The sequence below is a fragment of the Protopterus annectens genome, chromosome 3.part0 (assembly GCF_019279795.1).
Source record: "Protopterus annectens isolate FY-2018-M chromosome 3.part0, PAN1.0, whole genome shotgun sequence".
NCBI lineage: Eukaryota > Metazoa > Chordata > Ceratodontiformes > Protopteridae > Protopterus > Protopterus annectens.
In genome coordinates this window covers 8,967,489-8,994,994 of record NC_056731.1, presented here as the reverse complement: position 1 = coordinate 8,994,994, position 27,506 = coordinate 8,967,489, and the positions used below count along the sequence as shown (strand labels likewise).

At 36.5% G+C, this 27,506-nt stretch overlaps 1 protein-coding gene across 1 annotated transcript in view; it reads left to right on the top strand.

The window, feature by feature from the left end:
• ACBD5 (acyl-CoA binding domain containing 5) overlaps positions 1–27,506 on the top strand; it is an 882,854-nt gene that overhangs the window by 775,776 nt on the left and 79,572 nt on the right. Inside the window, exon 10 of the mRNA XM_044064548.1 lies at positions 20,348–20,547. Within this exon, the coding sequence (XP_043920483.1) occupies positions 20,348–20,547 (200 nt within the window). The remainder of the gene's footprint in view (positions 1–20,347; positions 20,548–27,506) is intronic.

Sequence of the window (27,506 nt, the reverse complement as noted above, 5' to 3'; positions counted from 1 at the left end):
AAACTTGTTTTTAAGGGAAAGGGGAGTAGAACAAACCCAGACTCATAAATACACTTATGTGGAGGAGTCTATTTTCATGTTGTGGAAAAATAATGGACAAGGCAATATTGGATAAGTTATTGTCAGAACCGTATAGGGTGGAACTTGAAATTCTATATCAGCATGCATGTGTTGAAAACAGATCTATTACCACCTGTAACATGATGTTCTATAACAATTTAATAACAACTATGCATGAAAAATTGTGCTGTGATGTAATTTATATCGATTTAACTTCAGCATTTGACAGGGTCATACACATAACACTGATCAATAAATTAGTACAACTAAGTATTGATGTACTCTTGATGAGATGGATAGCTGAATGTCTTACAAATAGGACATGGCACGTATCAATACAGCAACTGGCAAAATCCTTGATTGCAGTCAGGGTGTCCCACAGAGCTCTGTCCTAGGCCCTTACTTGTTTAGATTGAATCTTTCAGACCTAGCTTTTCCATCTGAGGTGTTGTACAGTCTATATGCAGATGACCTGAAATTGGATAAACTGATTACACGTGTTACAGATAAGGCATGTCTGCAAAATAACTTGACTAAATTGACTATTTGGTTACAGGAGAAAAATATGCTGATAAATACGTCAAAAACTAAGCATATGAGATTTGGTATGCATAAATTGAAAGGTGAATGTTTAATACAGCACACAGTGATTGAAACTGTAGACTCATTTAAGGACCTAGGTGTATGGGTAGATTCAGCTATGAGTTCTTCTAATCATATCAACCAGTTGGTTAATGATAGTTATGGTTGTATAAAAAATGTATAAAGTCTAGGAATCAAAAATAATGAAGTCATTGTTTGTTAGTTACATTGCACCCAAACATGAGTATGGAATAACAATATGGAAACCCTGTAAGAAAACAAGCATGAGTAAACTGAAATTTTAAGTTATTATGAAAGACTAAAATATCTGAACTTGTATAGTGTCACTTACAGATATCTAAGAGGAGATCTTATTCAGGTATATAGGGCATTTAATGACACGTACCTCTGGGAATGTTTGGAGTTAGCAAAAAGTACTAGAGAATCGTCAGACAACCTATGTAGGAGATTCTGTAGGAATGAGAAGTGTACTAATTGGCTCTCTGACAGAGTAGCTGATGCATGGAACAGACTACCAAATTACATTAAAGCAAGTAGTAGTTTAGATATTTTTAAGAACAGCCTGGATACTTATTATGGGAACAAGTGTTTTGGTATATCGGCAAGTTAGATACTTATTATGGGAACAAGTGTTTTGGTATATCGGCAAGCTAGAAGGGCATTAATGTCTGTGCTTGAAATATTTCTATGTATGTATGTATGTAAACTTAGGGAGCCTATAACAAGGAAAATAAGAGATCTTGTACTTTTACTAGAAATGTTGTTGTGTCTTTTGGCTTTTCCCGGTTAGGGGTCGCCACAATGGAACTCCGGTCCGCTAATGATTGGCAGTAGATTTTTATGTGCCAAGTTGCTGGCCCTGTTGCACAACCTTCAACGAAGGTACGCCCATTCACGCATGTCTCCACACAGAAGACGCTCTAGCTGAAAATCGAACAGGACAACGTCTTACTGAGAGGCAACAACGCTACCGCAGCACCACCACCACAGTTTAAAAGTATTTCAGAAATTTTATGAAAGTCTGTATAAAGCAGAGAAATATGGAGATTGAGAAAAGGTACAAATGGAAATGTTTATGTAAGAATTAAATATGCCAAGGTTAGAGGTAGATGAGGCTCAATTACTAACAGTGGGATAGGAGGAGATGAGATAAAAATAGTTATGTATAGCCAGTCAACAGGAAAGTCCCCAAGAATATGGGGTATTCCTGTGGGAATTTGGAAGCTGGGAGGGAAAAAATTATAAAGATCTGGAAAGTTTTATTGAAAAGCATTTTGAGAGGAGGTAAAGCACCAACATCCTGGAAGAAAGCAGTGGTGGCTATAATACCTAAAGAGGGTAAAGACCCATCGGATCCACCCTCATACAGGGCCATTTCAATACTAATCCATGGTTATAAAGTGTTTGTCTATAATGGCAGCGTTGATGTCAAAATTGATAGATATGGATTATTGTGGTTTTGTGGAGGGGACGCAAATATTTGACAACATTAACAGATCACTGATGATCCAGAGGGAAGCTGAATGTAAGAAAATACTACTGTTGTTGGTGGGTCTTGATGCAGAGAAAGCATTTGACAGAGTAAGTTAGGAGTTTATGAGCAGGGCAATGGAAGCATTTGTATTCCATGATAAAATTATAAGGTTGATTAGAAGGATATATGATGGATTGGAGGTGAAAATTAAAGTGGGTGGGTTCCTCTCTGATCATTTCTGTTTGAGCAGAGGAACCAGGCAGGTGTGTCCTTGTTCCCCTTTTGTTTTTTGCACTATATTTAGAACCATTCACAAAGAAAAGAAAATACTCAGAAATTCAAGGATATAATTGGTATGGTAGTCAAGAAAAGCTGGCTATATTTGCAGATGATATTATTTTATACCTGATTAAACCAGAAAACATTTCAGTGTTGTGGAACATTTTGAGGCAGTTTCTTGTCTTTTTGGTATACAAAATTAATGAAGCTAAATCAAAGGCAGTAGCTGCAAGTTATCTACACATACATAAATTAGTTCAGCATTTTCCATATTTATGGAGACATGATAAAATTACATACTTAGGAGTATGGATTAAAAGGATTCTAGTGTGGCAGCTAAATATATACAGGAAGAGACTAAATGAAAGACCATACAAAAACTGAGAAATTGGAAGCTCTGTTATGTGGATATGTATAGCAAGATACAAGCTGTTAAATGTTTTTAGTCTCCTTTAGTTTTGTATACAGGTCAGGCATAGTTTTATCACCCAGAGGAGAAGATGTGTATAGCAATTAGTAAATAGCTGAAGGATTGTATCTGGGAGGGCAAGACAGCAAGGGTCAAGCAGGATAAGTTATTTATTCCAACTGAATAAGTCAGTTTGGGAATACCTGATATGAAGGGGTATTTCAGAGCTACACAGTTAAGACTCCTGTACATAGCACAAGCAGAAACATGTAATTCAAAGTGGAAAGGGATGATGATGAAACAGGGAAGCTCAAGAAATGAGGAGAGGCTGGGATTTTGGATCCAGATCCTTAAGGAGAACAACAATAACCATGCATAATATTATATCCATAAAATAGCAGAAAGTATTCTTAAGAATTAAGCCAACATGAGAATGGATAAAGGAGATTCTGCCACTAGGGATGACTACAGTTAGGGATACAGACAGTAGGCAAGAGGAGACTGAAATTTATTGGAGAAAACTGGAAAAAGAACCAATGTATTGGGAGCAAAATAGAGAGGGAAAGGTAATAGAATGGGAAGAAGCCAATAATTTATTTGGACTGCAGGATAAAGATTGCCTTTCCTGTCAATGATTGATATCAGAGTGTAGGCAAAGAGGAAGAAGTAGGGGGATCCTAAGTGAAAGACCAGCACTGGTAAAGTTTTTAATAGAATCTGAACAGAAGATGCTGTTAAAATAGGAATAATTAGTAGAGCATACAAAATGGTGGATGTTAAGTATAAGAATCAATTAGACGAGGATAGAAAGGATTGGGAAGAGAGATTGGATAAGCGGTGGTCAGTGAAACAATGGGGGGATATACGTATGTCTCCCAAATATGCAACAAAGTCTAGAAGATTTAGAATCTTTGCTTGCAAGTGTTTACATAGGTATTTTTATACCCCAAGTCGACTCCAAATAATTTTTCCTCAGACAGGCATTAAGTATTAGAGGTGTGATAAGGAACAAAGAGGTAATTAGGAACATATTTTCTGGGAGTATAATGAGCTGGCAGACTGTAAAGATTCCCTGCAGACTACCCTGTCAGCGATACTGGGTGAGCAAATTGGTGTGACTAAGGAAATTATTTTTTGAGCTATAATACAGAATTGGAATTGCCTAGACATTGCAAGACCTTGCTGAATCTAATTATGGTGGCTGACAAAAAAGCAGTTACTAGAAAATGGAAATCAAAGTCTAAACCAACTTTACTAGAAGCAGTAAAATTAGTAACAGCAATAAAACAACTGGAATTGGAATCTTTAGAAAAGGGTAGTAGCAAATTATATAGAAAAAAATGAAAATTTTGGGAACAATACATGCAGAGGAGGAACAAGGTTTAAAAGAAGGTAGGATTTGAATGAGCTATGTAATTAATGTTTGAATGATGATGACTGGCTAGATTATAAGTGATGCAGAATGTCTGCAACTACTATTATGTCAGAATGGTTTGTGGTGTATAATGTTTGCAACTATATTCAACCACAGCCTAACTACAGGCTTCATTCCAGAAGAGTGGAAAACTGCCATTGTCATCCCCTTGCACAAAGATGGTGCCACTACTGACCCAGGAAACTATCACCTCAATAGCTTGACAAGTCTGATCTGTAAAGCCATGGAGCATATTGTTATGGATCACATAAACAAGGACATAGGCAATCTCCAAGCACTTGACCACACCCAGTTCAGATTCATCAAGGGCAGATCTTGTTTGTTGAACCTGGTTGACTTCTTTGAGACTGTCACCAAGGCCGTGGATGAGGGAAAGTCAGTACATACAGCTTACTTTGACTTGGCCAAGGCCTTTGACACAATCCCCTACTCAGGCATCATAGAAAAGCTAACACAACGTGGTGTAAATCCCTATCTCATCAGATGGGTGGCTATCTGGCTCACTGACAAGACCCTCAAGGTCAAAATAGGTGCCTCCACCTCAGATAGCAGACCTATCACTAGTGGAGTTCCCCAGGGATCTGTCTTGGGACCCCTACTGTTTGGCATCTACTTCTCAGATGTCCAGGCAAAGACAAAAAGGCCTATGGCTGACCAGGTTTGTGGACAACTGTAAGTTGGGTATTGTCATTGACTGCCCAAATGATGTTGCCATACTACAAGAGGATCTCACAGCAACTGACTGGTGCCAAAGTCATGGCCTCAAGCTAAACGCAAAACAAATGTATCATCATACTATTTGGTAAAAACACAGCCCCTACTGATTACCAAATCAGCGGCAACCCCCTAAACAAACAACCTGTGGTGAGAGACTTGGGTACTCAGGTTGTAACAGTCTCACATTTGACCATCATGTAGCGGCAGTGGTCAGAAAACCCTTTTACTTGGTTCATCTCATAAGTAAAGGGATTGCATCCAGAAAAAAGGAGGTTATAACCTCTCTATACGTCTCCCTCATTAGACTAATAATAGAGTATAATGCTCCATTTGGTATGTACCTCTCCAAACATCTGCACCAACTGGAAAGGCCACAGAAATATCTCACAAAGAGCATCCATGGCCTCCAACACCTGTCCTATGCGGACAGGCTCAAATCACTGTCACTCTACTTGGTATTGTACAGATTGCTCAGGGCTGATCTGTGTCTCGCCTACAAGGCAATCTCTGACCCTGTCCTACCAGAGATGCTCCATATCCGTAAGTCTAACTCCTTCTGCATTACCCATTTTAAAGGCATGAATCTAATATGCAGCATCAACAAAACCTGCTGGAGAGGTAGGTTTGTCTTCCAGAGTGTGCCCCATCTCTGGAATAGACTTCCCATACATGTCAAACACAGTACCTCGCTGACCCTCTTCAAGCACAACCTTGATGAGTGGATGGGAAACCACAGATTTGTCCCATGAGTTCCACCTCTATCCCTCATTGACAGAGGCAACAGGTGCTGACTCAGGTTTCTTTTTGGGGATAACCTCTTGGCTAGGCTTATAAGGGCCCCAGGGCCATTAGCCTGGTAACCTCCTATGATCCTATAAAATTATGTCATTATGGTTTGCTTTCATTTATATAAATGTATGATTGCCTATGTCATATGTGATAATTTAATAAAGATGTTTCTTATGTAAAAAATGTTAGTAATTGTGAACATATTAACATGGTTTGTTTTCTTTTATGTAAATGTATGTTTACCTATGTCTTAAGTGTTAATCCAGTAAAGGTGTTTAAAGTATTCTAAATGTGCATCATCGTGTAAGAACTAAAAGAATCAAATCCAGCACCCTGGCTCTCCAAGCAAACCATGCAGCTTATAAACTAAATGGACAATTTGTGAGAAACCAGGAGAAAATATAAGACGGAGTCTGTCCTTTGAAAATATAAATAGCGCATAAATAGCACCAAGCAAAGGATTAAATTTTACAAAATTCATGTTATACCAATTTTCCAAGTTTAAATCAAAAGAACCCAGAGTTCTGGCCTTTAGTCAGTCAACTACTAAATCCTGACCAGTTCACCCAGTCTAACCCCTTTGCTGTCCTTCATTACGCTCAATCAACTAATTGGGCCTTACAATTCAGTACACACTTTGTAACTTCCCCACCTAAATCTGTAACCAAAAATCCCCAAAAGCATGCAAATAAAACCACAAACAGCATGCTTACAGTATGATTTTTGTTTTGAGAAATGTTTATAATGGCCTTTGTTGTGTACAAGTATCGTGGCATGTGTTTTTAATCACATGATACTTTAATATTTTAAAATGTAAATTTGCTTTGTTGGATTTCGTTTTGAAGAATTCTACCATTTACATGGATGAAAGCACAAAATAAATGAAATGTCTGACAGTCCCAAAGTGGTCCAGCATTTTGTTTTGTTTTTCTCTCCTAAATCTGTCAACATTTACTACCCCACAACCTTCCTGTAATCCAACATTTCACAATAAATTGTTCACCCTGGAACCCATCTCTACCTTCAGCATTGAAAACTACTACTAAAAGTGAAACCTACCTCTGTTGCCTCAAATAACCTACTAGGGGTATACTTTAAAATGGCAACAGATGCTGTGACCTACCCAGATTCCATATTAAATAACTGATCCATTACTACGGACAAAAATCTTACATCTTATACAGTGTTGGCACTTCTAGAGATCTTACCAACTACAGACCAGTAGACATTCTAGCTCCATTCTCAAAAGTCCTTAGGAAACGTATCCATGTGCAACTACTTACATCTATTTCAGACAATTATCTGCTATCTATAATATAGCTTGGCTTCTGTCCTAATCATAGCACTGCTACAACCTACCTTAATTTCATAACCACTATAAATCAAAACAGAAATGAGGGAAATGTAGTCCTCCCCATCTTCTTTGACCTGTCAAAGGCTTTTGACACTGTTTCACACACAAAACTGTTAAAAAATTGTCATTCCTAGCTAGGTACACTTGTACTCACTTGGTTTGATAGCTACTTTTAAATGACAAAATAAAGCTCCCTTTTCCTTACTATTGCAGTTGGAGTCTCCTAAGGCTCCACTCTGGCTCCTCTCTTATTCAACATATTGGTGAATAATCTCTGGTCAGCAGACAAACTTGCAAAAAACATTCAATATGCGTATGTATCCACTCTGGTTTATGTTGTTAAAAAATGGCTACCCTGCAACAACTAACCCAGGAGTTCCTTACCTCTATAAAAACATGGCTATTTGATTCCCAGCCTCTCCTAAACCCCCCAAAATCCATGTTCATCCCGTTCACCCTAAAACAGCTATCAATCCCAAAATCTCCCTTTACTCTAACCTCCACAAACAATGTAAAAATTTAAGTAGTAACCCACAGTTGGCTCTTAGGTGTAATAATTGATGGAAACATGACATTTCACTACCATGTAAAATGTTTAATAAAAAATACTCATAAAAAATTGGTACTGTGTACCAGATAAAACTGTGCCCAACAGACAATGCTAGAAAATACATTGCTACAGTGTTCCTCCTTTCAACTCTCCTCTGTGCAGCCCTTACTCTCAGTCATCATTCAGGAACCACAGATCAATCTTCTTGAGCAATTCTACAACAAAATAGCCAAACTTGCTGCTAATGTGACTTGCATATCTTACCAGTGTGTAGCACTATAGCAGGTACAGTGGCTGTAACAGCCTCACTACCTGACTCTGTATCAACTACTTACCATACATAATCTTGGAGTCTTACATTCCTTGGAGGTGTATCAACATTGTTTTAGCAATCGCTACAATGTCAAATCACTAATCATGCAACTTGAAGGTCACAAGACAAGAATGCCGAAGAATACCTGTTCAAACAATGTCGAACATTGAATCCACAACTACAAGGACACAGGAACAAGTGCTAACATGGGTCCAAAAGGGGAGAAAATCTGGGAGTTTGAACAAATAGCAGCATTCTCATCTTACGACCTTCTGGTTATGCGATAAACCCAACAGAAGTTATGTACACTAACCATATCTAAACTTACTGTACAAAATTAGTTATTCCCAAAATACACTGTTTTTAGTAGTTTGAAACATGTATTTAGTTTCCTATGTGTTCATATGCATTGCTTGTTCCAGTGCTATCATTGTGTGCTATCTTTAAAAAAAAAACACTATTATTGAATTATCTCTTGTGACATAGTCAAGCTTACATTTATGTAAAAGTAATCAAACCACATTAACAGGTTCACGTTTAGAAACAATAAATATCACTTACATTGTTCTGTACCATAGATTCAAAGCAGCATTACATAAATTCATCAATTCCTGCCTTCTCTTAAACTTCATTCCTCCTCCAAAGCATTTTCTGCCTGTATTGTTCAAACAATTTCCATTGTTTTTTTCTGTGGAATTTATTCCTAGCCTTTTCTAAATATCCCACTTTCTGCTCTTTTATCTTTGTTACAATATTCACCACTTGAAGTATAGTTGGATTAGATTTTGATTTCCATTTTCTAGTAACTGCCCTTTTGGCAGCCAAGAGAATTAAACTTAACAAGGCCTAACTATGTCTAGGCAATTCATATATATCTATCTATATGTGTATATATATATATATATATATATATATATATATATATATATATATATATATATATATATATATAGATATGTATATATGTGTGTGTATATATATATATATATATATATATATATATATATATATATATATATATATATGACTGTTATTATTCTCCTTAAGGATCTACATCCAAAATCACACTATTTCCTCATTTCTTGAATTACCCCCTGCTTCATCATCATTCCTTTCCACTTTGAATTGTAGCTTTCTGCTTGTGTTATGTGTTAATATTTTAACTGTGTAGCTCTAAATTATCCTTCAAAACAAGTAATACTAAAAGTCATGATTTTGTTGGATCATCTTAACCCACTTGACATTTGCTCTCTTCCTCACCCAAATAAAATCCTTCAGTTCTTTACTACTATCCTCAACTTCTCCTCTGATAGATAAAAAAAACATACCTGACCAGTGTATAAAACTAAAAGTTTGAAAACGTTTTACTACTTCTATCTTGCTTTCCATTTCCAGTTTCTCAGTTTTTGTATTATCTTCTATTTTGTCTTTTCCCACATATCCTTTTTGTAAAACAAGAAACATCTTATTAAATTATCAGTAATGACATTGGCAATCATACATTCATTTAAATGGAAAGAAACCATACTATATTTTCAGTTGCAAACCTTATACATCCAGTCACTGTCAGTCAAACATTACACAGCTCTTTCAAATCCTGCTTTCTTTTAAACCTCATTCCACCTCCAAAGCATTATTCTGCATGTATTTTTCCCATTATTCCCATTTATGTAATTTGCTCCTACCCTTTTCTAAAGATCATGTTTTCACTTGTTTTATCTCTGTTACTGTATTCACGGTTTTGAGTTTGATTTCTATTTTCTAGTAATTACTTTTTTGGCAGCCACCATAATTACACTTGGCAAGGCCTCACTGTGTCTAGGGATTTCTGATTCTGTATCATAGCTCAAAAAAATCACTTTCTTAGTTATAAAAATTTGCGCACCCAGTATTTCTGATAGAGTAGTCTGCAAGGAATTTTTAACATCTGCCAGCTCATTACACTTCCAAAAATATGTTCCCAGCTACCTCTTTCTTCCCCATCATACCTCCAACATTTGCAATCTACATGAGGAAAAATTTATTTGGAGTCTACTTTGGATATAAAACTACCAATGTAAACACTTACAAGCAAAGATCTAATTTTCTAGACTTTATTGCATATTTGGGAGTTATGCATGTATCGCCTATTGCTTCTTTGTAAATTGTGCATCCAATCTCTCTTCCAAATCTTTTCTATCCTCCTCTGATCTTAAATCTTCTAGACCTTGTTGCATATTTGGGAGATGTATGTATATCCCCCATTATTTCTTTGTGAATTATTTGTCCAATTTCACTTTCCAATCCTTTCTGTCATCCAATATTTTATATGCTGTACTAATTATTCCTTTCTTAATGGCAACTTCTGTTCTAGATTCTACTAAAAACTCTACCGGTGCTGTTTTTTCACTTAGGATGCCCCTGTTTATTTCTCTTTGCCTGTACTCTGATATCAGTCCTTGATAGAGAAGGCAGTCTGTAACCTGCAGTGCAAATAAATTCTTGGCGTCTTCCCATTCTGTTACCTTTCTCTCTCTAGTTATTTGCTCCCAATACCTTGGGTCCTTTTCCAGCTTTCTCCAATAAATTCCATCCCCCTCTTGCCTATTGTTTGTATTCCGAATTGCTGTCATCCCTATTGGCAGAATCTCCTTTATCCGTTTACGTGTTGGCTCAGTTCTTAGAATAATTTCTGCCACTTTATGAAGGTAATATTCTGTATGATTATTGTTATTCCCCTTAAAGGTCTGCATCTAAATTCCCAGTCCTCTTTGTTTCTTGAGCGGCCCCCCCATTTCATCTTTATATCTTTCCACTTTGAATTATAGTTTTCTGCTTGTCCCATGTATAGGAGCCTTAACTGTGTTGCTCTGAAATATCCCTTCAAATCGGGTAATCCCAGTCAGCCCTGTTCTATTGAAAGAATAAGCTTATCCCACTTGACTCTTGGCATCTTCCCCTCCCAGATAAAATACTTCAGCCGTTTATTAATTGCTATCCACAATTTATCCTCTGGTTGATAAAATATGCCTAACCTGTGTATAAGATGAAAGGGACTAAAACATTGTAACTACTTGTATCTTACTATCGACATCCATATAGCAGAGCTTCCATTTTGTCAGTTTTTATATTACTTTTGTTTAATCTCTTCCTAATTATCCTTTGCTGCCACACCAGAATATTTTTAATCCATACTCCTAAATACTTAATTTTGCCATGTCCCCATAAGTGTGAATATTGCTGAACCAGTTCACATGTGGGTACATAATTTACCACCATTGCCTTTGTTTTAGCTTCAATATTTTTTTATCCCAAAAAGATTTGAAAACTGTCTCAATATGTTTTACCATAGATGTCCAGGATTTATTCACATACATTCCCAGAACTGAGGGGATGGAATTTTTTGAAGGCATTTTACAGGCATGCTCCACTTTAGATTCCGGGCAACTCCAACTGGTTTGTGAAATTATGACGTATGTCCTGGATAATAACTACATATACTTTGAGGACGAGTATTATCAACAAATAAGGGGTGTTGCCATGAGAGCTGCCTGTGCCCCTTTATATGCCAAATTGGTCCTGTTAGGCTGGGAGGTACAGTGTGTATTTAATAGTAAATTTTGGGCAGATATAGTTTCATACCAAAGATTTTTGGATGATATTTTCATTTTATGGAAGGGGAAGGAAGAAGACATAACCGTTTTTATGGAGTACTTAAATCAAACTACACAATTTTTGAAGTTTACTTATGAGGCAAATAGATCAGAAATTAGTTTTCTGGATGTGAGGATCTCTAAGACTAATTGTGGTTTTAAATCTGAAGCTGACCTTCTGTAATGCCTACCTACACTATCTTAGTCATCATCCTAGAAATCAGAAAAAAGTATAGTTAAGGGTCAGGCAGTTAGGGTGGCCAGAATGACCTCATTTAGGGAAGATGTAATAAAGTGACTTGATTCATTGAAGAACATGTTTTTTGAGAGGGGTTACCCCCCTCCTCCATATAGTGGAACCTATTATAAAGGAGGTTTTTGATGAATGGGGGAAGAAATATAAACCTTTACTGTGCAGTAGAAACATCATGACTGGACCTAAGATGGAACTAGGTTGGGAGTGGATTTGACATTGGTGGGGATGCACTAGAACACGATGCCCTTTCGAGTTCAAACATTAGAAATTATAACCAGGCATGTGTTATTCAATACAGCCCCTTGTCCAACCGGATCAAGCAGATATTATATAAAAACTGGGGTATATTCAAGGTAAATAATGACATTTACAAGAAGGTCGGTGAGAAACAAATTTTTTCTATGAAAGTAGGTAACAACATAAAGTTAAACATGGAGAAGATTAGGATGGATCAGTCCCATGGTGGGGGAAACACTAAACCTTGTGGACGTTGTTTACAATGTGGATACATACTTCAGGTACCTTCAGTAACTTTAAATAATAGAATTGGCCGCGTCATATATCTGAGGAAAGGGAATTGTTACACTAACGATATAGTTTACATTGCATTGTTTAACACCTGCAATGGGTTCTATATCGAGAAAACTGAGAGAGCCCTTAAATGCAGAATATATGAGCATTTATATGAGATCAATCATTAAGCGAGACAAATGCCCTTTTTAGACACAGCCAAGATTGCAGTGGATATACTGGGTTTAAGTTTGCTATTGTTGATTCATTGAGTTTGGACATGGGGGTGTGGGGGGGGGGGGTTGGAAATATCATTTATGTAAAAGGGAATTAATGTGGCATCTTAGGTTGGCTGCAAATTTTTATCCTGGCTTAAATGACCATATATCCATATTTCCAGTTTTAAAAGCAAGGGCTAATCAAATTAAATAGTATTTATAGTGTCCCTTTAAGGTATGGTTAAGGAATTTGTCATTGTTACATTATAAAGTCTGTTGCCTTGAATACATTATTATAACAATGTACTGTTTTTACATAGGAACATTTTTATTAAGATTGGTTAATAATATTAACAAAAGTTTTTTTTTATAATGTATGAGAATTTTATTTTATGGAATTATGTACATAATATATTATTTTTTTAAACAAACATTTTTTTTTGAAAATAGCACTTTAAATGCAGCTTCTAGGCTGATTAATTAATTAATTGACTATTTTGTAGCCATTGGTGGAAGTATTTAAATGTGAAGCATATGTTGGACTGGTTGTTCTGATGAAGTCATGTTTTTTTGATGAAAGCGCTTAACACAATCTACTTTTGATGGTTTTATTCATATATTTTATTAAAATAAAGTATCCATGGTCCCTTTGTTGCCTTTTTTTCTGGTTTATGGTTTGTTTTAGCTTCAATAACTTTTTATCCCAAAAAGATTTGAAAACTGTCTCAGTATGTTCCACAGCACTGTAATGTCCCTTTCTGTTTTTTTTTTCCAGGTATAAAGTAATGTCATCTGCAAATCGAGCCAGCTTTTCTTGACTACCATACCAATTATATCCTTGAATTTCTGCGTCCCTTATTTTCTTTGCCAGTGCTTCTAAATGTAATGCAAATAACAAAGGGGAAAGAATATACTCCTGCCTGGTTCCTCTGCTCAAGCAGAAATTATCAGAGAAGACCCCACCCACTTTAATTTTTGTCTCCTATCCCCCATATATCCTCTTAATCAGCCTTATAATTTTATCAGGGAATGAAAATGCTTCCATTGCCTTACTCATAAAGTCCCAGCTTACTCTATCAGATGCTTTATCTGCATCAAGACCCACCAATAACAGTGATATTTTCTTAAATTCTGCTTCCCTCTGGCTCATCAGTGTTCTGTTAATGTTGTGAAATGTTTGCCTCCCCTCCACAAAACCACATTGATCCATATATGTCAATTTTGTCATCATTTTTGTAATTCTTCTAGCTATTATAGACATAAACACTTTATAATTATGGTTTAATATTGAAATGGGCCTGTATAAAGCTGGATCTGATGGATCTTTACTCTCTTTAGGTATAACAGCTACCACTGCTTTTTTCCAGGATTTTGGTACTTCTCCTCCTCTTAAAATACAATTAAACAAAGTCTTCCAGATCTTTATCAGTTTTTTCTGCCCCCCTAGCTTTCAGATTTCCACAGGAATACCATATATTCATGGGGACTTTCCTGTATATTGGTTATTCATCACCATTTTTTTATCTCATCTTCTCCTACCTGTTAGTAATTGAGTCTCCTCTACCTCCAACCTTGGTGTATTTAATTATTACATGAACATTTCCATTTGTACCTTTTCTTGAATTCCATATTTCTCTGCTTTATACAGACTTTCATAGAATTTCCGAAATATTTCTAATAACCCTTTGTTACCTTCCTTTTTATAGGCTCCATAAGCTTGGCAACAGCTCATTCTACTTTCTGTTGCTTGTGTTCTTGTGCTAAAAGTATTTGTGCTCCAGAGTTATTATCAAAAAACAGTTGCTTAACAGCAGTCTTCCTAAACTCATGCATATTATCAAGGTAATCCTTTATTTTCTGTTTAGCATTCTACAGTTGCTCCACTTCTTGTTCTGTGAGATTCCCCCCTATTTTGCAATACTTTAATATTTGTCAGTCCCTCTAAATAATTATCGTTACCTCTTAACCACATCTCCCTTTTTTTAAATTTCCACCCTGTTTTTAAACTCCATTTTCATTTTATCCCACTCCCTAGCTACATTTTCAAAAGAAATTTCTATCTTCACTAATAGCTTCTGATTAATTTCCACTACCCATTCCTCAAATTCCTCTCTTTTCAACAGATAGGTGGGAAAGCATCAGTGTCTCATTTTGGTTCATTATCCTGTGTTTTTATTTTAGTTTATATTGACGCATGTTCTGAAATAGTTATTGGATGCATATCAAGACCTTCATTTAAATGCATGTGTTTATGTGAAATTTAATTTCTGTCCTAGCTAGCCCAGTTTTTGTATCTTGGAGAATAATATGTAAATTCCCTCAAACTCCTAGTACTGAATTCAAATCTTCCATGCCAAATAGTTTCATAAATTTCTCTAAAAGTCTACAGTCCTTTTTTATATTTTCCCTTCTAGGCCCCCCAGACACATCTTCACTGTTGCAAATCAAATTCTAGTCCCCATTTATAAGTAATATTCCTTGCTGAGAACTGATTATTTCTCCCAGAATTTTCTTAAGCGTCATTATAACAGTGTGGGGTGGAATATAAATATATGCCAGTGTAATGCTCCTCCCTTGCCAGTAGCTCGTTAGTGCAACACGTCTACAAATATTGCCTTTTTTATCCTGTTCTATTACTATTGTAAGTCCTCATGCAATTAATATAAGTACCCCTGTCTTCCTTTGCCCCAGGTATTTTGCTGAATAACTATCCTGAAAACCTTTCTTTATCAAATTCACATGTTCAGTTCTTTTCAAGTGTGTCCCTTGTAGCACAGCTATTTGCACTCAACATTTTTTTATATAATTCACTACTCTTTTTTTTGTATTTATCTGTGAGACCATAAATGTTTAAAGGCATTATAGAAAGCATCATATTCTTGAGAGATTATTATTTTCACCTTTTATGTATGTATATCAGCTTTTTTAAATGTCTAGTTTCAGTTTTTGTGTTACATGCATGTACTGTTTGGCAGGTTAATCTTTTATACAGTTGTTTCCTGTCATCTCCATTTTAGCCTATGCCACATCTTACAGAACTTCTTGTTTTATTAAAAACCCTCAAACAAAACTACACGCAGACACCCAATACCCACTAACACCTGTTAACTTAATAATAACACACAAAACTAAGTACATCTTCAAATATTGAAGTTTTATCCTCCTAATAGGACCAAATGTTCCAAACTGACAGCCATACGTACAGACTTGAGCTAACCTAAAAGAAAGGTTATCCATGCTAAGATGCATGGTATAGCCTGTGGTTCTGTTAAATGCTTTCTGGTTTTGTCTTATCTTTATAGCTGGGAAAACACTTTAATTCTTTCTGAAAATATTTTCTCCAAGCCATTTTTCTTTATCAGATTGTCTGCTAGACACACAAGAACCAGACACAAAACTGGTTACTAGAAAAAAGTCCTTATAATATTCAATATTCTTTTTTCATTTTCTTGTTTTCTTAATAGATGAAGTTAATTTAACCCAGTCATTCCTCTATGCAAGAATGAGAGAAAAAACACAAATCTTTCTTTTCTCATGCTTTTTTAAGCAGATCTGTTGTTTACATGGCAGTACCTACATTTCTTAAAACTGAAACGGGAGAAAGAGAGAAGAAGGGAGAAATTATTATTATTATTTACATTAGGACCCCCATTACACTTAAAAACACTTAAAAATAATTGAACAAACTTTATAACATGTAAAGAAAATCATGTAGTATTTTAATACTAGTAAGAAAAAAAATTGTTTTACTTACAGTTAACTTTCTCCCTCCTTGTCTCTTCTCCTGAGTATTTTTCCAAACATTAAGGACATGAAGTAGGGCGTATGCTTTAGAGTCCCCTACAAGTTTAACAAAGTCCAAAAAAGTGCAGTATTTCCCAATGTTCTTGTTCTGTCATGTTTCACAAATATAATTATTGCTTTGTAATCCCTCATTTGTCAGTTTCCAAGTTACTGATTTTATTCTCCAAACGTTAATTACATGAAGTAGGGCATATGCTTTAGAGACTTCTACAAGTTTAACAAAGTCCAAGAAAGTCCAGTATTTGCAGATTTTCTTGGTCTATGCTTGTTCATCTTCTGTCAAACCCTGCCTCTGCTTAATTCCCATCGTTGTCTCAATTCTTTTAGTCAAATCTTGTGCTTTTTCCCCCCTCTCTTAAGCATTTTCCATTGAAACACTGGAAAAGGTTTCACTGGCAGAGTCTGTCTGTGGTCTTTATTACCAGAACAACACGAATCAGAATCTCCTTCTGTTTCACAGCCCACTTTTTGTTGAACAAACTTTTACATTTCTTCCTTAGCATGCACTTCACCAAAAAATTGTTTTGTTCCTCCAGAGAAAAATATTTTGAATATAGCTGGGTACAGCAGTTTGAATCTCACACCCACCTGCTTCTTAACATTCCCTGAATAATGGAATAAATTTACTCCTCTTCTGCCTGGTGTACAGTAAGTTGTCATTCTCCACAAACACTCTGTTGTCTCCCACTTTTAGTATTTTGTCCTTCTGCAACAGTTTTGTCAGAATCATCTCCTTCTGCCGGTACAATTGCATTTTCACTATTAAAGATCTAAGTTGTTTTCTCATAGCCATGTTTGAAGCATACACATGATGTGCCCTTTCAGTTAGCAGTTCCTGTTGTGGAATAACAGTCCAATTGCTCATTTGTACTTTCATAAAATTAATACAGTCTGTTGCTTCCAGTTTCTCGGGTACAGCAGAAAATATCAGGTTTTTCCTATATGCTCTGTCCTGTAATTCTGTTATTTTTTTAAACATCTCTTCTTGTGCAGTCTCATATTCAGCCAGCCTTTTTTTCATTTCGACCTCTGAGTTTTGCAGTTTTATCACCTTATCTGAATATTTGTTTAAAGCTTCTTCCATTTTTTCCAGCATTTTATTGTTTGAGTTATGTACTTCATCAGTGTTTCATTTATTTTAGTCAGGTCTGTGTGCAGTTGTCTTATACTTTCCTCTAGGTTACCGGACGTCATCTTTTGAGCTTGCTCTGCTTTTTGCTGAACAGTTACAGTACTCTTCCCAGTCAGTGTTTTTTGTTGCTTTTTGTAGCTGATTTTCCTTTAAGTCCTCTGTATTTCTGTTTTTCTGGTATCCAGGCAGAGCACTTACGATTAAGCCATTTACTGAAATTTATGCAGAAATCTAGGTCCACTGGCTCTCTGTGCTAAGTTTCTGTTTTCACACTGGGAGAGCTAGAATTAAGCTATTACTCAATGTGCAACCATCTTGGAAGTCTCCAAACCTAATTAACTTAAAAAATAAAATTGAAAATAAAAACATACAAAGTAGAAAGTTGATTACAGTTAGGTAAGCGATGGCATAGAAAATTACAGCCTAGAATAATTAAGTTAAATTAAGTATTAAAGTTTGAGGAAAGTTAAATAATGGATGAGCATATCAAAAGACAGTTTACTATAATGTTTAATTTAGGTGTTACAATGCATAGTCTAGTGTTTACATATTTCAGAGCATGAGAATAACAATGTGCTTATTTCCTCGTGGAAAACAAACAAGTACTGAAGATAATTTGTAATGAGGGATGTAACTTGCATAGCACCAGAAAAGTATGAGAGTAAAAAGGATAGAGGTTATTTTGCCTGGATAATGGAGAACCTTGACAAGGTAAGATATGATTCTAGTCACAGCAGTGTGACCTAGACTGCACTGGTGCCCTGCCTTACAGATCTTCTCTGCAGCACAACCCCTTATAGCTTCCAGTTCACTGAAACCGCTGTCAATGGACAGAGACTGGTTCTTCCAGCTTCTTGCACAATTTATAGCTCTGCAGTAGTTCCCTTAATTCTTCATCCATAGTGAAACAGAAATATTAGAAACCATAAAGAAGTTTTCTGCATACAAAATTAAAATTTAATGGCAGCTGTCTTCCCTTCCAGGTAACACGTGATGAATGTTTCCCCTTTTTCTGTTTCTCTGCAGCTGCTAATAGCTCACATAAAGCACATGTATGACTTAGGTCTTGCCTGCAATTCTGTCCGAGTATGTGCTGCTGCAATATCGAACTTCTGTTTGGACTGGGACTGTGCCCCATTATTTAGAGCAGAATACATGACAATTTTTTTTTCTTGATGAGGGTCAGCTGAAACCTTCAGTATGTGGGGTTTTTGTCTCCCTGGTTTCTTAAATTTATGACTGAGTGTTTGTTTTTTTGCCCACAGCCTGCAAAATTTCATGGAGGATTTTAGAACTGCAGGCTTTATTCTTAGCCGGATTTGTTTTTATATTCCATAAGGCTTGCATTCCCTTAATAACAAACTGTGGATTTAACACCCAAAACAACTTGCTGCTTTATTTTTTTATAAATGAACTGAACTAATGAAAAAAAACACACTGGAGCCAGAGATATAAGATCTAGAGTTTGTGTCTTGATGTATCGTGTTTTTTTCATTAGTTCAAACTTTTTATTTACTCATAAGATTACATTAGTTATGAATCTAAAGAGTGTTGTATATTTTCTTTTTTGTACTCTGAACAGAAAGATGAAGGGAAAGGCTGCTTAGTTAATTGTGGGCAGCTCAAATATCAAACCACAAGGTATAAACCACTTCATAAAGACTTGCAGCTTTTTGTTCCCTTTGCAAAGGGTAGAGAAGGGCATAAAGTGGCCAAGGAGGGCTATCAGATTAGATTAACATAAATTATGTTAATACATCACAGATAGGGTATGTTTATATGAGATGCTCAAGGCTTACTTTACTAAGACTTTGACTATGTCAGTGGCCTTAATTTTAAAATCATTTTTTGGGAAATATCTGTCGTGCTGCAATGTTGGGATTTGTTCATTCATTTAGGTCATATTGTGACAGGGACAAACTGCTGTCCATTCTGGTTGGATAGTGGCTTATGTTTTCATTCATTTTCCTCTTTTTTGTGATGCACAGGTGCTATTCGGAATTATATCCCTTGATACAAAGCTATTGCTGCAAGAGATTCCCTAATACAGGATAGAAAAGAAGTGTAATTTACTCACCTTCAGTCTGGATCTTTGATGTGTTTTGCAGCATTTCCGTAGTGTTTCCTTTTTACCTGCCCCCTTCTACTATTTTGTAATTTTGCATTTTGTGAGTTTGTTTTGAGATCCATGTTGCTTCCCTTTTATTCCTGTGATGATGTTTTTTCAGGTTGCTCTGAATAGCTTGAAGAGAATAGAAAAGAAGGGCTGCTTTTCAGAAGTGCACAGAAAAAATAATATGTAATTCAAACTATCAGTAGCAAGTTTTGAAACTAGTTACTGCAAATTGTAAGCATTTTTACTGTGAGGCTTCAACCGCTTTGCTCCCCATACCCCCTGCTGCTCATATATTCTAACACTGAGACCACCATACTTTAGAGTAGGGGGTATTGCAAGGTATTTTAACCTCTGACTTAGTATATATAAGTTATATTTGCACTTGAAGCTCCACTTGTTTAAGGCTGTAGTTACCCAGAATTTCAGTAGGCACCCAAAGACAATAAGGGACACATTACAGTACTACCCATTATATTCTCCCAAGTCAACAGCAAGGTTATGATAATGATGTTAGTGAGGCCATTAAAAACAGCTAAGAATCTGATGTCTAATTGGAAAACGCATGGATATTCTCCATGAGATGCCTTTGAAGATCTGACATCATGGTAATTACCTCACATATTGTTTGTATTTTCAAAACAAAATAATCTGTGTGAGATTGTTTTTATATTGTTTCCCTTTATTTTTTATACACAGGTACACGTATATTGCCTTCGGGTGGCAATCCACAGGGTGTACAGACAGGTAGCAGTGGAGATGGAGAACAGTGGGGAGCAAATTCTGGAACATCTGGCAATTTACATGAACAAATAGCAGCTACGCTTCTCAGACTTCAAGAAGATATGAGAGGCATTCTTCAGAGACTTCATACACTGGAAGAGCTTACAACCTCACAGGTATGAGACAATTTAAAAAGTTATAAGAAGTTTATAAACAAATCAGTTTTTTAATCATGAGTAAAACACCTTGAAGTAATATCATCCACCGAATCGTATTTTACTGAATCACAGACAAGAATTAAATGTGCTGAGTAATGTTTAAATTACTACAAATATCAATCATTTTCCATACTGTATTGGGACAGCCCACTTCCCTGTGTCTGCTCTATTCCATTATGGTGTAAACTGGGTTAGAAGACTTGGGAGGTATCTTCTTTTGGATCTTGACAGACAAACAGCAAAGCATCCCATTAACAAGACCTGATTACTTTTATGTACTTGTAAGTTTGTGACAACCAGGTGAAGTTCCTGAATAAAACTACTCTGCCAATTGTAATCTAGTTTGACAGTACAGAAGATGTCTTTGAAATAAAGCTTAACTGAGTTTTGTCATTGCATCCCCTTTGAGGTGAACCAAGAGAACTCAAGTAACGTGATTTATCTGGATTTCAGTAAAGTTGCCTACATGCAAAGGTTGTTGATAGAACAAGTAAAGGGTAGTTCAAACAGGAAAAAAATATGAGCAAGTTTCAATCTGAATGTCTGATCAGAACCAGATGATGACTGTTAAACAGAATGTGTCATGGTTGTAGTCAGTTTTTATTTCCCTAATATTTAGTAAGTAAGCACGTTTAAGAAACTGTGGGTGAGGTTTACAAAGAGAGTGGCCTCTAGAAAATGAATGTAAACCATATGCTAATGTGCATCCGCATACACAAACACCTACAGTAGATATAAAAAGTGTACACACCCCTGTTAAAATGCCAGGCTTTTATGATATAAAAAAATGAGGCCACAATAAATAATTTCAAAACATTTCCCACCTTTAATGTGACCTATAAGCTGCGGTGGTGGTGCTGTGGTAGCGTTGTTGCCTCACAGTAAGACGCTGTCCGGTTTGATTCTCAGCTAGAGCGTCTTCTGCGTGATGACATGCGTGAATGGACGTACCTTTGTTGAAGGTTGTGCGTCAGGGCTGGCAACTCGGCACGCAAAAATCTATCTGCCAGTCATTAGCGTACCGGAGTTCCGCTGTGGCGACCCCTAACCGGGAAAAGCCGAAAGACACAACAATGTGACCTATAACCTGTACAATTCAGTTGAAAAACAAACAAATCTGTTAGGGGAAAAATATAAAAAATAAAAAACATACAAATAAGCTGGTTGCATAAGTGTATACACCCTTCAACTAATACTTTGTTGAAGCACCTTTTGATTTAATTACAGCATTCAGTCTTCTAGGGTACACACCTGCCATCAATTAAAGAGACTCTGATTAACCCCAAATAAAGTTCAGCTGTCCTAGTAGGATTTTCCTGACATTTACTCAGTTGTATGCTACAGCAAAAGCCATGGTTCGCAGAGAATATAAAAAGCATCAAAGGGATCTCATTGTTGAAAGTTATCAGTCAGGAGAAGGGTACAAAACATTTTCCACAGCATTGGATATACCATGGAACACAGTGAAGTAATCAGAAAGTGGCAAAAATATGGGACAACAGTGACGTTGCAAAGAACTGGATATCCTTCCAAAATTGATGAAAAGACAAGACAAAAATTTATCAAGGAGGCTGCCAAGAGACCTACAGCACACTGAAGGAGCTGCAGGAATTTCTGGCAAGTATTGGTTATGTACTACATGTGACAACAATCTCCCATATTCTCCATATGTCTGGACAATGGGGTAGGGTTGCAAGATGAAAGCCTTTTCTTACACAGAAAAACATCCAGGCCCGGCTAAAATTTGCAAAACAATACACGGTGTGCCAAAAGCATGTGGGAAAATGTGTCATGGTCTGATGAGGCCAAGGTTTAACTTTTTGGCCTCAATTCCAGAAGGTACATTTGGCACAAAAACAACACTTTGCATCACCTGAAGAACACCATCCCCACTGTGAAGCATGGTGGTGGCAGTATCATGTTTTGAGGTTGCTTTTCTTCAGTTTGAACTGGGGCTTTAGTCAAGGTGGAGGGAATTCTGAACAGTTCCAAATACCAGTCACATTTGGCCCAAAACTTTCAGGCGTCTGCTAGAAAGCTGAAGATGAAGAGGAATTTCACCTTTCAATATGACAACGACCCCAAGCATACATCCAAATCAACAAAAGAATGGCTTCACCAGAAGAAAATTAAAGTTTTGGAATGGCCCAGCCAGAACCCAGATGTAAATCCAATAGAAAATCTGTAGGATGACCTGAAGGAGGCTGTGTACAAGAGATGCTCTCGCAATCTGACAGATTTGGAGCACTTTTGCAAGGAAGAGTGGGCAAATATTGCCACGTCAAGATGTGCCATGCTAATAGACTCCTACCCAAGAAGACTGAATGCTGTAATTAAATCAAAAGGTGCTTCAACAAAGTGTTAGTTTAAGGGTGTGCACACTTATGCAACCAGCTTATTGTACTTTTTTATTTTTTATATTTTTTCCCCTAACAGATTTGTTTGTTTTTCAATTAAATTGTACAGGTTATAGGTCACATTAAAGGTGGGAAAAGTTTTGAAATGATATATTGTGGTCTCATTTTTTTATATCACAAAAACCTGGCATTTTAACAAGGGTGTGTGTACTTTTTATATCCACTGTATATACACGTACACAGTTTATAAAGTAGCAGGTATTACATTATGCTGATACTTTTAACTGTAACCTTAGCACCTTAATTCAGTAGTAAATATGTTATGATCTGTGCACATCAGAATAATACTTCTGAATATACTCAGAAATGTTTTAAATAAAAGCAGCTTTTATTATTTGGAATTATTTGTACATGTCAGATAGTCCATGTATGTGGTTTCTTCAGTGGTCTTTCAGAGCTGAAGACATTAACAAAACTGTTTACACTGAGCTGCTGATCTTGCTTTTGGGGCATCCCTTGCGGCCCTGTGACTTTACTGTGAGATATGACTAAAGCAGTCTGTCTCTGCAGATCTTGATTCTTACAGTTCTCTCAATTTCTGTTTTCTTACGATGGGAGTGGTTACGACACACGTCTGGTTGTTGTTCCTCCTGGAGCTCTCTGTCTCCTACAGATGTCTGTCTGTACTATGCAGTTTTCCATCTTCCTTGCAAACAACATAGGATCTTGGTTCCGCTTCTTTGCCAACTACTTCATTTTCAGGCTGCAAGTGTTCTCATGTCTTTGTATTCCTCCTACTTTATCTTCATCTAGTAAGTCTTATATTCTTATGTTTCTGTCATTGTAGCATTTCTGTCTTTTCTTATTTCTTTCCAGCATTTCCTTTACTTATTGATTTTTTCAAACATTGGTAACATAGCTAAAGTAAGTGCTTTGCTTTTCAGCTTGCTGGTCTTGTGAGACAGTGAGTCCTTGCTGTGAACTGTTCCTATATTCCAGAGCAGTGAGAAATGTGATCCTTGTAGCTTTTACTTCTGTACTTTCTCATGAGATTCTTGACTGTTTGGATGGTTCTGTCCAGTTACTGCTGTTGTTATCAAACATATTGGCTGGATATTACTTGGTTGAGTTCCCACTCACATGCAAATCTTTTGAATTCCTAACTTTTGCATTAGGTACCATTGTCAAGTATAACAATTTCAGGTATCCCTTGGCTTGAGAAAAAAGACTTTAACGCACTAAGCACTGTTAAATTTCTTGTGCCTGTCATTCTTATTACATCACAAAGTTGGAATAATAATCCACACAACTAAGATATGTTGCTTTGTTCTACTGGAACAAATCAACATGCTCTTGTCCCCACACATACAGATGTGTTTCTGTACCAGGATGATCATGGAGCACGTTAGTATATATCTTTTCTTCTGAACTGTTGTAGAAGGCACAACTGTGCATTCCTTGATCTGCAGGAGTCCACTTTCCTAGCCAACACCTTATATCTTGTGTTGTTTTTTTGTGCCTTACCAGTCCTCAAATGTGATTCATGTAGCCCATCTTGCATTTGTTTCCCAGTTGACTGAGAACAGTTATTTTTATATGTTCAAACATTAAGTCCCTGACACAGCTTATTCTTCTTCGAAACAAAATATGAGATTTCTCTGCTTACTAATGATTTTGACCAGACCAGCCTCTAATTGTAAAATTTCTCAGTGACTGCATTTCTAAGGCAGTGTCAGTATGTCTCTAAACAGGTCTACTTTGAAACCTTGAATTTACACAACGTTGAGTTACATATCATTGAAAACACACTACATTGAGCCACAAAACGGCGAAAACAAAAGACTAAAACACCGAAACGCATAATGTTGAATTTAAATATGCAGAAGTTACATGTCAGTCTTCCCAGTTGTGCATACTGTAAAACAAATTGAACAGAGCTGTGAAAACTTAAGCATCACAGTACAATGTGAATTTGAAGTGACAGTCTATGAATCCTTTGCTAGAAAATAGTAACACCCGTGCTGGTCCCATAAATATAAAAAGTGAAGATGTGAAGGCCAAACATATTGTGACATCCATAATCTGCTAACTGTGTTTGTACCACGCACTACAACACTTCAGGAAAAGTGAATATATCACGATTTCAGCAAATTTGCAATTGCTGTCAAAATGTTGACCGTGGAGTAGGAATCTTTGTTATTGATCACATGTTCAAACTGAGTGCCGTAAGACTAGTCTCCTCTTATTCGGTGAAGGAGGAAATCCTGTAGCCAAACGTATTCTCAACTCCTCGACCATGTCTTGTTCGCGTGCAAGTGTAGACAGTAAAATGGCCAAATCTGTTGCCCATGTCCCAAGTAGGATCTTCAGTTTCCTATGCTACTATGCTATTCTGCGTTCTAGGCAAACATAGGTTATTCATCTGTTATGTTCCAAAAGCTAATGGGGAATAGCAGTGGAAAGTGAGCAAAAGGGGTACTTCTAGTTGTAAACTTCCTTGCTTTTCCAAATATGTGCCAGTCGCTAAAGTACTTTAACAGATCTCTGCCTTCCGCAGGAAACTCTTCTCTTAATGCATTAAGTCCAGACACAACCTCTTCCTCTTATAAGAAAGCTAAGGTCACTATACATTTTACTGCAATTTTAAATTCCTGGCAAGAATTGTACAAGGAAGATAAGCCTAATGCCTGCACCTTACACCAAATATTCTGGCCATAGTGGAAAAAGCAACATTTGGGGGTTAACACCAGCGACATTCATGCTTACACTCTTGATTGCAGACATTTCAAAATCACACATAATGTGCTTTGTGGATGGCTCAAAGTCATGCTCATGTAACAGTTGAAATATACAGTCCCATGTGACATTATAAGATCTTAAAAGATTTTTTTTGACATTAAACAAAACAGCATGGGAATCGTTTTATTATATCCACCATAATTTACAATACCATGAATGCTGTATAACTGCCTGCATATTAACCTTTTATAAAAGAATGTCCCATCCATTAGCCAAATAGTAGCGCAGCTTAAATTGTACAGGTTACACACAGTTGTACAAACTAAAACAGTTAAATCACTCAAAGAGTCTGTGAAACGTTTTTCAATAAATTCACCATCTTTCAGAGGCAGCTCACTCAAGTTTACATTTCCTAACGTGAGGTCCTTATCAACCTAACTTCTACTATGTTTTCTATGACTCTACCCACTTGTTGGAGCAAAGCTTTTCTGTTTGGTAAGCTTGACACAAACTGTGCAGAGGTAGAGTCCATAATCTCATTGACAATTAAACAGGGAGTATCTCTAGACAATTCAGCCTTCTGCTGTACTTCACAGCTCATTAGATATTTTTCTACATCTGCTGGACTACCTGTATGATGGTGTGGAGCAGATTTACAAAGCTCTTCAACATTAGAAAGCGATATGGTAACTGTTCTACCTTTACATTTTTCTGTGTACTTTCTTTTGCAGCACCAGTACTTTGTATTATTTACGGTACGTTCCAGATTGTGCACGTATCCATCTACATTAAGGATTTCCTTACCCTTCTGGGATTTTGTTGTTGTGTACAGCCATCCTAGCACTCTAGGACTTTCAAACATAACTTCTGCCGTGTTGCAGGTACTTGGTATAACATCTTACAAAGAAACATTTACCTGTTTATACCATGTACTATTACATTTAACTGTTCGATGTTATGACAATCGATTTTCTGATATTCAATGTTTTAAATGCACTGTTTTTTTCCGTTTTGTCGCTTGATGTAGCATGTTTTCAATGTTTTAAGCTCCCGACGTTCTGGTCTTGACGATATGTAACTCGACGTTGTGTAAATTCGAGGTTTTAAAGTAGACCCCTCTAAACTTATTATGCTTTGTTCTGTCTTTGAAACTTTAATATTACCCAAAGATTCTTAATCTCTTTTATCTGCTCATTTTTCTTAATTCTGTGGTAGATGTGCTGTACTCAGCATGTCTGATTTTGTAGTCCTTTGCATTGTCTGTACTTCGTTTCATGTCTTTATTATTTAGATCAAGTAATATCCTGTGCCTTCTGGGATGTGTTTTGAACAGACTTTTTAAATGTACTTTGCAGGCTTTGTAGTTTTCTTCCACCTAAATTTCTTGGCTGCAGACTTTTTGAGTTTCTCACGTCTATATACTATTGATAACAGTTCTTTTTCTACCTGTTCTACCACTTTTTATATATCTGAATACTTTTGACTCAGAGTTAACTAGTTTGTCTTGCAGAACTGCTGCTACTTTGCCATTATGACTGATACCTACTTGCAACACAAATGATTTTTTTAAGTCATAGCATTTACACGTTGATGCAACTAATTTTTGGAACATTTCAAAACTCTTCCTGTTCATAGCTCCAGTCTCAGGCTGCATCTTGCTGTAATTATTTTTTTTTGTTTGTAGGCATAGTTATTTCAGACATATTAGCAACATTTTCCAGCTGCTGAGTCATTCTTAGACATTTGCATAATGACTTCTTGTCTTCTGGCCTTAGCATTTGCAGTGCTGCACTTAATGTTTCTGTATCTGGCTTTTTCTGT